Raw genomic sequence first — 15,377 nt, 5'->3', positions numbered from 1 at the left:
TCATCATATCTCTCTGTCTTATAATCTTGGTCTGTCTAATAAATTATTCCTCTCAGTCAGGTTAAAAACACTCAGTCCTCTTCCATATTAGTTTCACATTCAAACTTCCAGAAAAAGGTACCTTCTACTAATCTTCTATCCACTACATATCCCACTGGAACCAGGTTTCACTCCCTCTACTGAAATACCTAATAACTCCTTATCTTACTTCAACTCTGCTGTCAATTTCATTATCCTTCTGAAGATAGTTCTATGACAATTGTGAGCCCTCAAGAATGCTGAGTAAAGAAACTGGAAAATAAGGAGATGTTAGTGTCCCAAAAGTGGTGACGTGACTAGTTATCACTAAAGTGACAAAGAGACCTGCAAGATGAGAATAGCAGGTGTGGTTCTGTCACTTGCTTCATTTCCAGTTAATAATTGATCATATACACATCAGTTCAGTTCAGTCGCTCAGTCGTGTCCGACTCTTTGTGACCCATGAATTGCAGCACGCCAGGCCTCCATGTCCATCACCAACTCCCGGAGTTCACTCAAACTCACGTCCATCGAGTCAGTGATGCCATCCAGCCATCTCATCCTCTGTCGTCCCCTTCTCCTCCTGCCCAGCATCAGAGTCTTTTCCAATGAGTCAACTCTTCCCATGAGGTGGCCAAAGTACTGGCATCATTAGCATCATCATCATCATTTAGCATCATTCCGTCCAAAGAAATCCCAGGGCTGATCTCCTTCAGAATGGACTGGTTGGCTCTCCTTGCAGTCCAAGGGACTCTCAAGAGTCTTCTCCAACACCACAGTTCAAAAGCATCAATTCCTCGGCACTCAGCCTTCTTCACAGTCCAACTCTCACATCCATACATGACCACTGGAAAAACCATAGCCTTGACTAGACGGATCTTAGTCGGCAAAGTAATGTCTCTGCTTTTGAATATACTATCTAGGTTGGTCATAACTTTTCTTCCAAGGAGTAAGCGTCTTTTAATTTCATGGCTGCAATCACCATCTGCAGTGATTTTGGAGCCCAAAAATATAAAGTCTGACACTGTTTCCACTGTTTCCCCATCTATTTCCCATGAAGTGATGGGACCAGATGCCATGATCTTCGTTTTCTGAATGTTGAGCTTCAGGCCAACTTTTTCACTCTCCACTTTCACTTTGATCAATAGGCTTTTTAGTTCCTCTTCACTTTCACCCATAAGGGTGGTGCCATCTGCATATCTGAGGTTATTGATATTTCTCCCGCAATCGAGATTCCAGCTTGTGCTTATTCCAGCCCAGCATTTCTCATGATGTACTCTACATATAAGTTAAATAAGCAGGGTGACAATATTCAGCCTTGACGTACTCCTTTTCCTATTTGGAACCAGTCTGTTGTTCCATGTCCAGTTCTAACTGCTGCTTCCTGATCTGCATACAGATTTCTCAAGAGGCAGGTCAGGTGGTCTAGTATTCCCATCTCTTTCAGAATTTTCCACAGTTTATTGTGATCCACACAGTCAAAGGCTTTGGCATTGTCAATAAAGCAGAAATAGATGTTTTTCTGGAACTCTCTTGCTTTTTCCATCATTCAGCGGATGTTGGCAATTTGATCTCTGGTTCCCCTGCCTTTTCTAAAACTGGCTTGAACATCAGGAAGTTCACGGTTCATGTATTGCTGAAGCCTGGCTTGGAGAATTTTGAGCATTACTTTACTAGCATGTGAGATGAGTGCAATTGTGTGGTAGTTTGAGCATTCTTTGGCATTGCCTTTCTAGTTGCCTATAAAAAAGGGAGAACCAAGAAAGTATTATTCTTAATAACTCTGGGTCCACTGGAGAAGGGAATGGCAAACCACTTCAGCGTTCTTGCCTTGAGAACCCCATGAACAGTATGAAAAGGCAAAAAGATAGGACATTGAAAAATGAACTCCCCAGGTCGGTAAGTGCCCAATATGCTACTAGAGATAATTGGAGAAATAACTCCAGAAAGAATGAAGGGATGGGCCAACGTAAAAACAACACCCAATTGTGGATGGGACTGGTGATGCTGTAAAGAGCAATATTGCATAGGAACCTAGAATGTTAGGTCCGTGAATCAAGGCAAATTGGAAGTGGTCAAACAGGAGATGGCAAGAATGAATACTGACATTCTAGGAATCAGTGAACTAAGATGGACTGGAATGGGTGAATTTAATTCATATGACCATTATATCTACTACTGTGGGCAGGAATCCCTTAGAAGAAATGGAGTAGCCATCATAGTCAACAAAAGAGTCTGAAATGCAGTACTTGGATGCAATCTCAAAAACGACAGAATGATCTCTGTCCGTTTCCAAGGCAAACCATTCAATATCACAGTAATCGAAGTCTATACCCTGACCAGTAACACTGAAGCAGCTGAAGTTGAACGGTTCTATGAAGACCTACAAGACCTTCTGAAACTAACATCCAAAAAAGATGTACTTTTCATTATAGGGGACTGGAATGCAAAAGTAAGAAGTCAAGAAACACCTGGAGTAACAGGCAAATTTGGCCTTGGAGTACAGAATGAAGCAGGGCAAAGGCTTTTAGAGTTCTGCCAAGAGAATGCACTGGTCATAGCAAACACCCTCTTCCAACAACACAAGAGAAGACTCTACACATGGATATCACCAGATGATCAACACCGAAATCAGATTGATTATATTCTTTGCAGCCAAAGAGGGAGAAGCTCTACACAGTCAACAAAAACAAGACCAGGAGCTGACTGTGGCTCAGATCGTGAACTCCTTATTGCCAAATTCAGACTCAAATTGAAGAAAGTGGAGAAAACCACTAGACCATTCAGGTATGACCTAAATCAAATCCCTTATGATTATACAGTGGAAGTGAGAAATATATTTAAGGGACTAGATCTGATAGATAGAGTGCCTGATGAACTGTGGATGGAGGTTCGTGACATTGTACAGGAGACAGGGATCAAGACCATCCCCATGGAAAAGAAATGCAAAAAAGCAAAATGGCTGTCTGAGGAGGCCCTACAAATAGCTGTGAAAAGAAGAGGAGTGAAAAGCAAAGCAGAAAAAGAAAGATATACCCATTTGAATGCAGAGTTCCAAAGAATAGCAAGGAGAGACAAGAAAGCCTTCCTCAGTGATCAGTGCAAAGAAACAGAGGAAAACAATAGAATGGGAAAGACTAGAGATCTCTTCAAGAAAATTAGAGATACCAAGGGAACATTTCATGCAAAGATGGGCTCAATAGACAGACATGGTAGGGACCTAACAGAAGCAGAAGATATTAAGAAGAGTTGGCAAGAATACACAGAAAAACTGTACCAAAAAGATCTTCAGGACCCAAATAATCACAATAGTATGATCACTCACACTCACCTAGAGCCAGACATCCTAGAATGTGAAGTCAAGTGGGCCTTAGAAAGCATCACTACAAACAAAGCTAGTGGAGATGATGGAATTCCAGTTGCGCTATTTCAAATCCTGAAAGATGATACTATGAAAGTGCTGCACTCAATATGCCAGCAAATTTGGAAAACTCAGCCATGGCCACAGGACTGGAAAAGATCAGTTTTCACTGGAATCCCAAAGAAAGGCAATGCCAAGGAATGCTCAAACTACTGCACAATTGCACTCATCTCACAGCTAGTAAACTAATGCTCAAAATTCTCCACACCAGGCTTCAGCAATACATGAACCGTGAACTTCCAGATGTTCAAGCTGGTTTTAGAAAAGTCAGAGGAACCAGAGATCCAATTGCCAACATCCGCTGGATCATCGAAAAAGGAAGAAAGTTCCAGAAAAACATCTATTTCTGTTTTATTGACAATGCCAAAGCCTTTGACTGTGTGGATCACAATAAACTGTGGAAAATTCTGAAGGAGATGGAAATACCAGACCACCTGACCTGCCTCTTGAGAAACCTATATGCAGATCAGAAAGCAACAGTTAGAACTGGACATGGGACAACAGACTGGTTCCAAATTGGCAAAGGAGTACATCAAGGCTGTATATTGTCATCCTGCTTATTTAACTTATATGCAGAGTACATCATGAGAAACACTAGGCTAGAGGAAGCACAAGCTGGAATCAAGATTGCTGGGAGAAATATCAATAACCTCAGATATGCAGATGACACCACCCTTATGGCAGAAAGTGAAGAAGAACTAAAGGGCCTCTTGATGAAAGTGAAAGAGGAGAGTGAAAAGTTTGGCTTAAAGTTCAACATTCAGAGAACAAAGATCATGGCATCTGGTCCCATCACTTCATGGCAAATAGACGGAGAAACAGTGGAAACAGTGGCTGACTTTATTTTTCTGGGCTCCAAAATCACTGCAGATGGTGATTGCAGCTATGAAATTAAAAGACGCTTACTCCTTGGAAGGAAAGTTATGACCAACCTAGATAGCATATTCAAAAGCAGAGACATTACTTTATCAGCAAAGGTCTGTCTAATCAAGGCTATGGTTTTTCCAGTGGTCATGTATGGATGTGAGAGTTGTACTATAAAGAAAGCTGAGTGCCAGAGAATTGATGCTCTTGAACTGTGGTGTTGGAGAAGACTCTTGAGAGTCCCTTGGACTGCAAGGAGATCCAACCAGTCCATCCTAAAGGAGATCAGTCCTGGGTGTTCACTGGAAAGACTGCTGTTGAAGCTGAAACTCCAGTCCTTTGCCCAACTGATGCGAAGAGCTGACTCATTTGAAAAGACCCTGATGCTGGGAAAGATTGAGGGCAGGAGGAGAAGGGGATGACAGAGGATGAGATGGCTGGATGGCATCACTGATTCAATGGACATGGGTGGACTCCCGGGAGTTGCTGATGGATAGGGAGGCCTGGCGTACTGTGGTTCATGGGGCTGAAAAGAGTCGGACACAACTGATCGACTGAACTGAACCAAACAGGACCTTTTTATTTTCTTACTTTGTCTTATCTTTATTTTAAAATGTTTTTCTATAGTGAATGTATTAATTATAACAATTTGGGGGAGCCTTAATTATATGCTGGATACTGTTAAATACTCTGTATGAATTATCTCACCCTCAAAACTTTTATTCCCATTTCATAATGAACAAATTGATACCTAAAACAATTAATTGGCCAAAGTGAGGTGACTTATTTGTGCAATAAACATTAAAGAATAACGAGTTTCCTTGGTGGCTCAGTAGTAAAGAATCTGCCTACCAATGCAGGAGGCACGGATTCAGTCCTTGGTCCAGGAAGACCCCAGAAGCCTTGGAGCAACTAAGCCTTCACCACAGCCATTGAGCCTGTGCTTAGAGCCTGGAAGCCACAAATACTGAGCCCACACACCTCAACTACTGAATCCTGCTTGCCCTAGAAGCCTGTGCTCCGCAACAAGAGAAACTGCCGCTTTGAGAAGCCCGTGCACTGCAAGGAAGAGTAGTCCCCACTGGTCGCAACTACAGAAAATCCTGCGCGGCAGTGAAGACCCAGCACAGCCGAAAATAAATAAAAATTTTTTAAATTAATGTAAAAAAGAATAACAAGGACTATTTTTCTCCTATCAAAGTAGCAGATTAAGCATAGTCACTTACCTAGGATGGGTAAAATAATAGCATGACTTAAACAAGATGCTTAAGTTTTTGGAGCTTCTGTCTCAGGCACCTAATCAGTACCTGATTATAAATAATAATCACTAAGAATAGAAAACTGAAAATAATTCAGAACTCCAATAATAAAGAAACTGTCACAAAATCAATGATAAATATAAAATTTTATGAAACCATTAACAGTCATGTTTGACAATATTTAATTAGGGGAGCGTGCCCTTGAACTCGTTTGATGCTCATGTTTCCAGCTACCTGTTATTTCTACTTGACTGTCTCACAGGCAAGAATAAATTCACTTTTAGTGCCCCAATCGTATTAAATCTGGTTTTCCACATCTTCCTCACATCACACCTCCCTCCCATAGCCAATCTATCTCCAAGGCCTGTTGGTATTTCCTCCCAAATTTATATTGAGCCCAACCACGTCCCTCTATTCTCACCGTACCTATGCTAGTTCTTCTAGTACTACTGCAACAGCCTCCTAAATGTTTAACTCCTAAACACACTATTTTCTTCCCATAGTCTGTATGAACACAACAGAAATCTTTAACAGCATGATACAAAACGATATATCCAATAATTGCAATTTGGGAGAAAATGATTATAGAATAAAAGACGGTGAAAACACACTACTTAAGAAACAGGGGGCGGGAGTATATTATATTTATCCTAATTGTATTTGTTTTAAAAAATCACTGAATAGGAACTTGTGGAGGAGGGCTAGAGAGCAAAAACATTCTTTTATTATTATCTATTATTCGCTGCTCAGGCTTCCTCTTGCTGCAGAGAACAGGGGCTTCTCATTGCCACAACTTCTCTTGTTGCGCTGGCTCTAGGTCACTGGCTTCAGCAGTTGTGGCCCACCGGCTTAGTTGCCCCATGGGACCAAGGATGACTCATGTCCTCTTCATTCGCTGGTGGATTCTTAACCACTGAACCACAAGAGAAATCCCACAAGAACTTTTTGAGGTTTTTAATTTAAAGATAATTGCTTCAGTAACTTTCTAATGTGAACTTTTCAAAAAATAAATCCCATTTTTTCAACCGTTAGATTATATTACCTAATCAAATATATTGTTTGCAAGACATAAATACACTAAAACGTTGATAGTCACTACTTTGGAAGCGTGAGGCAGAGATTCTGTTTTCTACTTGTACACATTCAGTGAATTTTCTAGCGTGAATGAGTAATTTACACGATCAGAAAACAGATGAACTTTTTAGAAAAGATCTTTGACACCGTTTCCGTGGGGGGTCAAAAGAGCGAGCAGGGTTGCGAAGGCTCCCGCTACAAAGGTGACAGGGTGGGTGTCTGTTTCCAGATTTCCACACGTCTGTGCGCTGCAGGGAAAGAACCATGAGGGAGGGAAAAGGCAGAAAGGCAGGCAGAGGATAGGAGCGAGCAAGCGCCAGGCCCCAACGACGTCACTCCCGTGGTTACGTCCGTGGGCCAGGGAGCGCCTGCTTCGCCAGTATTGTCTCGTAAATATGACAGCAAAGAAGGAAAGGGGGACTGTTTGTAGCGGCCGCTGCGGAGCTACGAAAGCAGGAAAAGACAAATACGCCTTCTACACGCAATACAGCCCCGCCACCAGCAAAAGCAGTCACACCTCGGGGGAAACAACGGAACACCAGCTTGCCGGGATTCTACCAATCCCTGCCCCTTGCCTGGGTGTGGCTGCGGCGACGCACACAGGAAGGGGCGGGACATAACACTAAGCCCGCGTGCTGATCTCGCGAGAGCATTAGGGGGCGGAAGCACAGTCGGTGCAGGATGCGGTTCCTGGTTGCGTTCGTGTTACTGAGCGTCGAGGCAACGGGTAAGACTTCCCCCCCGCCCCCACCCCACCGCAGTCCCAAGACCAGCCCCGGGTAATCCCACTCTCGCCCCGGGGCCCGTCATCTTCATCGTGGCCTGTCGGCCCCTGACCTCACTCTTCCTTGCCCGAACCTCGCCACCGCTCCGCTCGCCAGCACTCCCCTCCCTTTTGCCCGTTGCAACGTTCTGAGGAGTCCTTTCTCCCCGACTGCCTCTCTTCAGCCAGATAGTTTCTCTGTTTCAGACTTGCTGCTCAATTCTGCTCCAGTCGCCGGAACAACCGCTCAGAAGGAAGATCAGGCTTCTGCAGGAAGCTCCAGGCAGCAGGCCTTGATCGCTCAGTCTAGGCTAGAACACAGTAACCAAACATTTCTAAATCAGACCGACAAGAAAACCGACCCTGGCAATTCCGGAGCCACGCAGCGCCCCGCGAAAACCGACCCTGACCATTCGGGAACTGAGCAGCGCCCGACGGAAAGCGGCCCTGACAATTCCGTAGCCGAGCTCCGCCCCGCGGAAACCCACTCCGATAATTCGGGAACCGAGCAGCGCCCCGGGAAAACCGGCCCTGACCGTTCGGGAACTGAGCAGCGCCCGACGGAAAGCGGCCCTGACAATTCGGGAGCCGAGCGCCGCCCCGCGGAAACCCACTCCGATAATTCAGGAGCCGAGCAGCGCCCCGGGAAAGCCGACCCTGGCAGTTCCCCCAGAGACCAGTCCAACAAGTTGGTCTCCAGCCCCTCTTCTGATAACAAGGAGTCCATCAAGGTTCATGTAAACACAGTCGCTGGCAAAGCTCTGCAGACTTCCAGAACTGAACCTGGGGGAAAAGTGTTGGCAGACCCCTCTTCTCCCCAGCGGGAGGGAGGAGGTAAGCCCTTAGAATTAACTGAAGATGTGGAGCCCAAGGAGACTGAAGAAGGGGATGCAGAGCCAGAGGAAGACGCACCACCCAAAGAAGGGAAAGAAATGGTTGGCCCTGCCTCCAGAGAGAACCGTGAAGGGACACTTTCGAATACCTGGAGTAAGAAGGATGACCTTTATAAGGATAACCTTGGAAATGCCAATGCAGAGAGCAGCCACTTTTTTGCATATCTGGTGACAGCAGCCATTCTCGTCGCTGCCCTCTATATCGCCTACCACAATAAGCGGAAGGTAAGGCAAGAATGGCCTTAAGAGGAGGAGTGGGATTTCCTCCTCTCAGAAAGCCTGGTGTGTGAGTATCCATCACTCATCAGCCTGTAAGCCCTGGGAATTTAAGAAACAAACTTCCGGTTTTTTTCCTGAGATCCTGCCAGGATTCTCTATTGGGTTTTCTAGGGTTCTTTTTTCCCCTCCCCCACCTTTGTCTTAGAAATCGTTTGTTTTCACATCTGTTTCCTGAGTGCCCTCTGCTGTTGCGTCAGGTGTGAAGCTTAGGACATTATTATGATTTGACCCAAATGAAGGTCTCCTCCCATAATCTTGGAACTTAGAATCTTTCACATCCTGAGAGAGGACCTGAGGACCTGACAGTTTGTATGTAGTTAAAGCAGTGATCTTCCTGTTTTCAGTGCTTCCTGTCTTCTAATTTCTAGCCTCCTCTCCCAAGCATTTGTCTTCCATCTGCAGGAACAGAAAGAATGGTTACAGAGTCTTCAAGACCAGCAGCAGAGCGCCCAGGGGTCTATGTTCTGCAGCTGAGTTTCTGATTAGAAGAAAGGCCAGAAATTGCATGAATACACTCATCTTTTACTTCAGCAGGGTTTGTTGTGTTGCTTAGTAACCACTCCCCAACGACAAAATAATTGCATTTCTTTTTTTGTTTTTAACTGAAAGGTAAAAAAACATGATGTGTAGTTGATTTACAATGTTGTGTTAGGTGTACAGCACAGTGATTCAGTTTTTTATATATATATTCATTTTCAGATCCTTCCCCAAATGATTGCATTTCTTATGAGCCCTAAGAATTTAGTAGTTTGTAATAGTCTGACTAAAATTGAAGGGTTCAATTCATGATAGTCAAAAGGCCTAGGGCTGTGAGAAGTGAGAGAAGGCAGTTAGTAAAAGTGGTACATTCCTGGGAATTCCCTGACAGTTAAGGGGTTAAGACTCCTGCTTTCACTGCAGGGGCCACAGGTTTGATCTCTGGTTGAGGTTCTAAGATCCCCAATGCCACATGAATGTGGCCTTGAAAAAAAATTTTTTTAAGGTACATTCCTTATTCTACATCCAAGTGCTTATCATGGAGAGTAACCTTAAGTATGAAATGAGAGTGGTCAGGTTCAGATGAAATAAAGTGTGGGGTGAAAGAGTACATTTGCAGATTAGAAGTAATTATTGCTTAATACTAAGATAAAAGGAGGGGTACTTGCTTAGCCTGGAGGAGTCTCAGCTGGGGAGGAGTTGGCAGTTCTTTTCACTCTGTTGTTGTTCAGTCACCAAGTCCCGTCTGATTCTTTGTACCCCAAGGACTGCAGCATGTCAGGCTTCCCTATCCTTCACAATCTCTTAGAGTTTGCTCAAACTCATGTCCATTGAGTTGATGATCCCATCCAGCCATCTCATCCTCTGTCACCCCCTTCTCCTCCTGCCCTCAATCTTTCCCAGCATCAAGGTCTTTTCCAGTGAGTTGGCTTTTTGCATCAGGTGGCCAAAGTATTGGAGCTTCAGCTTCAGCACCCGTCCTTCTTGTGAATATTCAGGGTTGATTTTCCTTAGGATTGACTGGCTCACTCTTGGAGTCCAAAGGACTCTCAAGAGTCTTCTCCAGCACCACAGTTCAAAAGCATTGATTCTTCAGCACTCAGCTGCCTTTATGGTCCAACTCTCACATCCATACATGACTACTGGAAAACCATAGCTTTGACTATACAGATCTTTGTCAGCCGAGTGATGTTTCTGCTTTTAAATAGGCTGCGTTCTCTTGAGTAAATCACACAGACTTCAGGGGCTAGAGCCTAGAACAGCTGTCCTGCACCTGTCATTTCCTGTTTAGGATAAAGGGTTCTGATGTAACTAGGCCCTGTCCTCCTTATAATTGTCAACAGGGCCTTTCTGTGAATGGTCTGCTCTTTTGCTGTCAAGATCATTAACAAATGAGCCGCCAGATGATTACCTCTAATTTCAGAGACTGAAATCTGTCACCATAAAGTCACTTGTTAATCACTCTCTTGTCCTTTGCCCCAGATTATAGCTTTCGTCCTGGAAGGAAAAAGATCCAAAGTTACACGGCGGCCAAAGGCCACTGACTACCAGCGTCTGGACCAGAAGGTAAGAGAGGAGGGAGGAATACGCAATCTCAGATGGACCCAGCCGTGGGCTTGTGTTTGGTGTAGGGGCAGCAGCTGATTCTGGGGGTGCTGTTTTCCACTGTCTCTGCCCTTCTCAGACCACAGCATACAAACATCCCTATAAACATGTCTGCAGTGTTAGTGCTAGGAGATTCTCAGGACCTCTGCAACATCTTCGGTCAGTAGATGAGGAAGCTCAGACCCAGAAACACTGTGATTTTTTTTTTTTTCTAAAAGTCTTCATTGAATTTGTTACAGTGTTGCTTCTGGTTTTCTTTTGGGTTTTTTTTGGCACAGGCATGTGGGAATCTTAGCTCCCCAACCAGGGATCGAACCTGCACCCTTGCATTGGAAGGCAGTGTCTTAACCATTGGACCAGTGCAGTCCCATTGGGAAGTCCCAAAACACGTGATCTTTTCCCCCTTAGTTTCTGGAAAAATCAAGACCTCAGAGCAACTCCCTCGACTCTCTGCCTATACTTTTCACACTTGACTAGTACTTCACAAGTTTTCACAGGCATTTGACTCACCCTGAGAATTGGGATTAAAAGCTTTTATTTTATCCATTGTTCTTTGTACAGTGAGGGTCAGTTTGTCTTCATTTTGAATTTTTCCTCTGAACCGAAAATTCTAGGAGCTCTCTTTCCCTCAGCCCCAGCCCCATCATGCCAGCAGTAAGATATATTCCTCTGAAAACAAATGAAAGTTACCAATGGATTGTGTTGCTCTCGTTTCAGATTTGACTTTTACTGTTCTTGAGAACCTTGTCCTCCCTGCTGATTTGTCTCTAAATCAAGAAGAATGAACAGAAAAACACTGTGACCTAAGAGACACCCCCTCCTCCAGGGTTTGGTGGCGAGTCGGGGCTAGCAGAGGTGGTGGGGAAGTGGGGTTGCTTTAGATTTTGCACCTGCACTTTGGCGACCTTGTCCTCCTGTGTTCCTGTTATTTATGCTGATGTCTTCCAGGCTGTCCCCCTCTGAGTGTGAGTGGAGGAGCATGTGGGCACCCAGCTGTGACCAAAGGGAGATCCTGGCCCTGGGTAGGTGCCCTGCCAGGGGCCTTGGGTTAAAGGTGGTTAGCCCTTGAGAACACCATTGCACTCAACACTTTACCTTCGAGGGCCTAGGAGAAAACTGCAGATTAAGGCCCATTGCTACCAAGGCCTTTTCCTTTGCGGGGATGTGTACCCCACAAAAGATGTAGAAGGGGGTAACTGCTGATGGCCTGAGGGCTCCTGTGAACACGATTTTCTTCAAAGTCTCCAGCAGCAAACCAAAACAGCAGCTACAAAACAGGCTTTCTTGCCCTCAAGTCCAGCCTGCCTAGTGCAAGCTCTTCATGCTCTTCTGACAGTTTCATATCACTTAAGACAAAGTGAATCCACTTGCATTTGGTTGTAGTGAGCAGAAAACTGAACCAGGGATTTTGGGAGGAAAGCTTAAAGCCACTGTCCCCTGTCACAGATGTTTTAAAAATAATAGTTAACGATTATCGAAACATTGTGTGTATACCTGCTTAACCATCCTTACAGGAACTTTCTGAAGTAGAGTGAGTTCATGCTTTGAAAGCATGTAGGACTGTTTGGTTAAGAAACAGGATTCCCACAAATTCTTACTTTGCTTTGTTGCCTAAAATATTTGTATTTACTTATATTTACAAACTGATTATACTCTCAAGTTTAACAAATTTAGAGAATTCCCTGGGGTAACTGAGGATAGCCTCCTAGATCAGACTGTTGTTTGAAGTTTCATTTAAATGTGCTACCCTGTTATAGAGAGCCTAAAGAGAGTTGGTTCTGCAAAGAAGAAACTGAAAGAGAATAGCTAATCTCAGGGAAATTCTAAGAAAGTGGGAAGTGAGAGGAAGAGGGTGCGTTCTGGGCTGTTGAAGTCTGGTGGAAGAAGGGACCATAGTGTTTGTCATGGTGTCCTCCACCTCACTTAAAACAGCCCATGACTGAGTGGAGCTTTTCATCCTCTGCAGGTGACATTTGTAAAGGTGAGGAATGAGGACTCTTGGCATCATCCCCTAAGACCGTGGTTATTTTATTTCCTTCTCTGTCTCTCTCTTCCCTGCCTTTCTTCCTCCCCTCTGATATTTTCTGTTTCTGCCTGTCTTCCACTGGCACCATTTTCCTTCCACCTATCTTTGTGCCCAGAGTCTCTGCTTCCATCCATCGTGTTTGTGGTCCATTCTGCTGTTCAGCTTCTCCAAACAGTAGAGCTTCAGTTCCCTTGCCATTCATCCTCCTCATAACCTTTACAAACTCATTAGTCCCTGTCTTTCTGCCAAGAATGTTTTCCCAGAGGTTCAGATCACCAAATCCAGTGGCTTGTTCTCAAAGCTTAGTCTTGTCCTGAATAGAACTGGACACTTACACCATCCAAATTCAAACTCCCCTCTTGTGGTCTCTGTGACCTGGCTTCTGAGAACTCCTTTGCCTTTTCCTGTGCTGGTGGGGGAGAATGCCTGCAAAGATAGGTCTATCCCTTTGTCTCCTCAGAAACTTACTCCTTCTTTAGCCTCTGGATGAGTGACTTCCAAGTTTCTGTCTTCAGCCTAGTTCCCAGAGAACCCTGTCCTGCCACGTGGTGAACATTCCAGCTTATCAACCTGTTGTCACTGAAACAGAATTTCTCTTCTTCTACAGATTAAGTTGCCCCTCTCAATTGTCCAGTCTTTTTAATCATCTCAACTCCAAGTTGACATTTTTATCTCTTGGCACAAAAGTCCTATCCATTAAAAAGAAAAATATTTCTAGCTACAGTCTTTCTCCATTTTCCTCGTTTCCCCGTCCACTTCGCCACCCTTCTGGATCTTTTTTTTTTCCCTAGGAGCCACCTTGATCTCTTGTCCATTATCTTGTGTGTGTAGAGACCAGAGTGATCTGAAGCTTCTGTCTCGTGACTCTGAGAATCCAGCTCGTGAACCCGGGTGTTTACAACTCTGCAGGCTGATGCTGTCCTGCCTGTCTTTCCCTGCATCCTCCCGGGGCCTTAGGGCCCCTCTTGTCAGGCAACCATCAGGCCTCGACATCCTTGCTACATTCTCCAGTCCCTGGCTTTTGGTGGCTGTTTTTCAGTTAGGGCACACTCCCTTCTCTTCTTTCCTTTGCCTCTCCAAAAACCTGTTTTTTCAGGCCCCAGCTCTAATTTGGCCATGCACCTTCCTAATCCCCCACCCCACCTGATCAGCTCTTTCTGTTTTACTCCAGTAAACAGAATGTCACTTGTGCATTTTGGAACTAAAGCAGAGTAGAGCAGTCCAGTCAGTATCTGACATCTCTGTCTGGTCTCCCCAAGAAAACGAAGCTCCTCGCGGGAGCACCCATGGCACCATCTGCATATCTGCCTCACATGGGGCAGTCCCTGGGCACCTGAGTTCATTTCTCCTCACAAAGGAGACATGTTCTTTCTTCAGGACATCTGGCTGTGACCTTACTGAGGCCTCACACACCGCTTTCTGGCTGCCGGTTATTGCCCTTATGATGGATTTTGCTAGGAAGGAGGAGAGCAGAAAGCAAGATTGGTTTCAGGCACCGAGAGCAGGTTGGCACCAAGTGGACACACACCAAGTGGAGTCCATGTAGCTTCACTTTTTAAGCCTTGGAGCAGGACAATTTCTTGTGAAAGAATACATTTGAGTTTAAGTTTTACTTTAGAAATTGCACTGAAAGAAATCTCCCACACCAAAGGAAAAGTTGTTTTCTGGGTCATTGTCGTTTTGAAGATAGCTCTTTGAAGAGTGTTTTCCTAGAGGTTGTGTAGATGAGGGTGAGCTGGTGGTAGTGGGAGGATCTGTCTAGCTGGGGGTGGGGCGCGGAGCAGGCAGGAGAGGTGCCCTATCCAGTCAGCTCTGTGCTTTACTTTGCCACCCAGTTTTTGGTTGAAGAGTGGTTTCTATTTGGAGGAATCTGTGCTTTAGAATCATTTGAAGAGTCTACCTAAAAAGGCTAAGTTAACTCGTAAAGACCTGAGAACTAGCTATGTACACTCAAATTTCTTGCCACATGATGGCTTTTCATGAAACTTGGTGATAGACCCCTAAACCTCTCAAATTCCCAATACGGATTCTCATTTCCTCCCATTTCACATCATTTAATTCACAAGCCTGCCCCTCATTTTGGGAGGGTGACTTGATACGGAATGCTGCTGCATGTGAGATGAGAGCTGGCAAGCCTTGCACATGTTCTGAATCATTTGAGCAGGGAGGAGAGCACACTGTACCAGAGCCTGTACTTCTGCCAGCTGTCTCCTAAACATTCCGGGTGGGACCATTATGTCTGGCCTTGCCTTGCTTAAGAAGGAAACCTGGGGAGAGATTTCTCAAATTTAACTGTGCATCGAGAACCAAGACTGAATCTCAGCCCAATTCCATGAAGTCACATGTGGATTTCCCAAATACCCCAATCTTGAAACTCCTCATAAAGGCATTGGGTCTGAGCTTTATCAGGTTTCAATGTGCCAACAAAGCCAGCTTCCTCACACTCTGGTATTCCTTTAATTCAGAACTCTTATTAAAGTATTCAATAAATGGTTGATTGCTGAAGTTGTTTCCCTTCTTTTTTGTTCACCCAATTAGCAGAATACCACTGTTTTGCAATGTTTTATTTTTCTAGCTTGTAACTTGATTTATTTCTTTAAAGCTTATTTGGTCCAATGATAAGTATTTTTCCATATAATGTTTTACTGAGTTTCTGTGAATGCCATCACCACGTAGTTTTCTATCTCTGCATAGAAAC

General features: G+C 44.5%; 1 protein-coding gene across 1 annotated transcript; it reads left to right on the top strand.

Annotated features, from left to right (window-relative positions):
* Positions 7,175 to 15,184, top strand: TGOLN2 (trans-golgi network protein 2). The gene is made up of 4 exons (XM_005686729.3): positions 7,175 to 7,363; positions 7,607 to 8,517; positions 10,531 to 10,614; positions 11,371 to 15,184. The coding sequence occupies exons 1-4, from the start codon at positions 7,318 to 7,320 to the stop codon at positions 11,374 to 11,376; spliced, it is 1,047 nt and encodes a 348-aa protein (XP_005686786.3). The 5' UTR covers positions 7,175 to 7,317; the 3' UTR covers positions 11,377 to 15,184.

The sequence above is a fragment of the Capra hircus genome, chromosome 11 (assembly GCF_001704415.2).
Source record: "Capra hircus breed San Clemente chromosome 11, ASM170441v1, whole genome shotgun sequence".
Lineage (NCBI taxonomy): Eukaryota > Metazoa > Chordata > Mammalia > Artiodactyla > Bovidae > Capra > Capra hircus.
The sequence above is the reverse complement of the archived record's forward strand: the minus strand, read 5'-3'. Positions and strand labels throughout refer to the sequence as shown.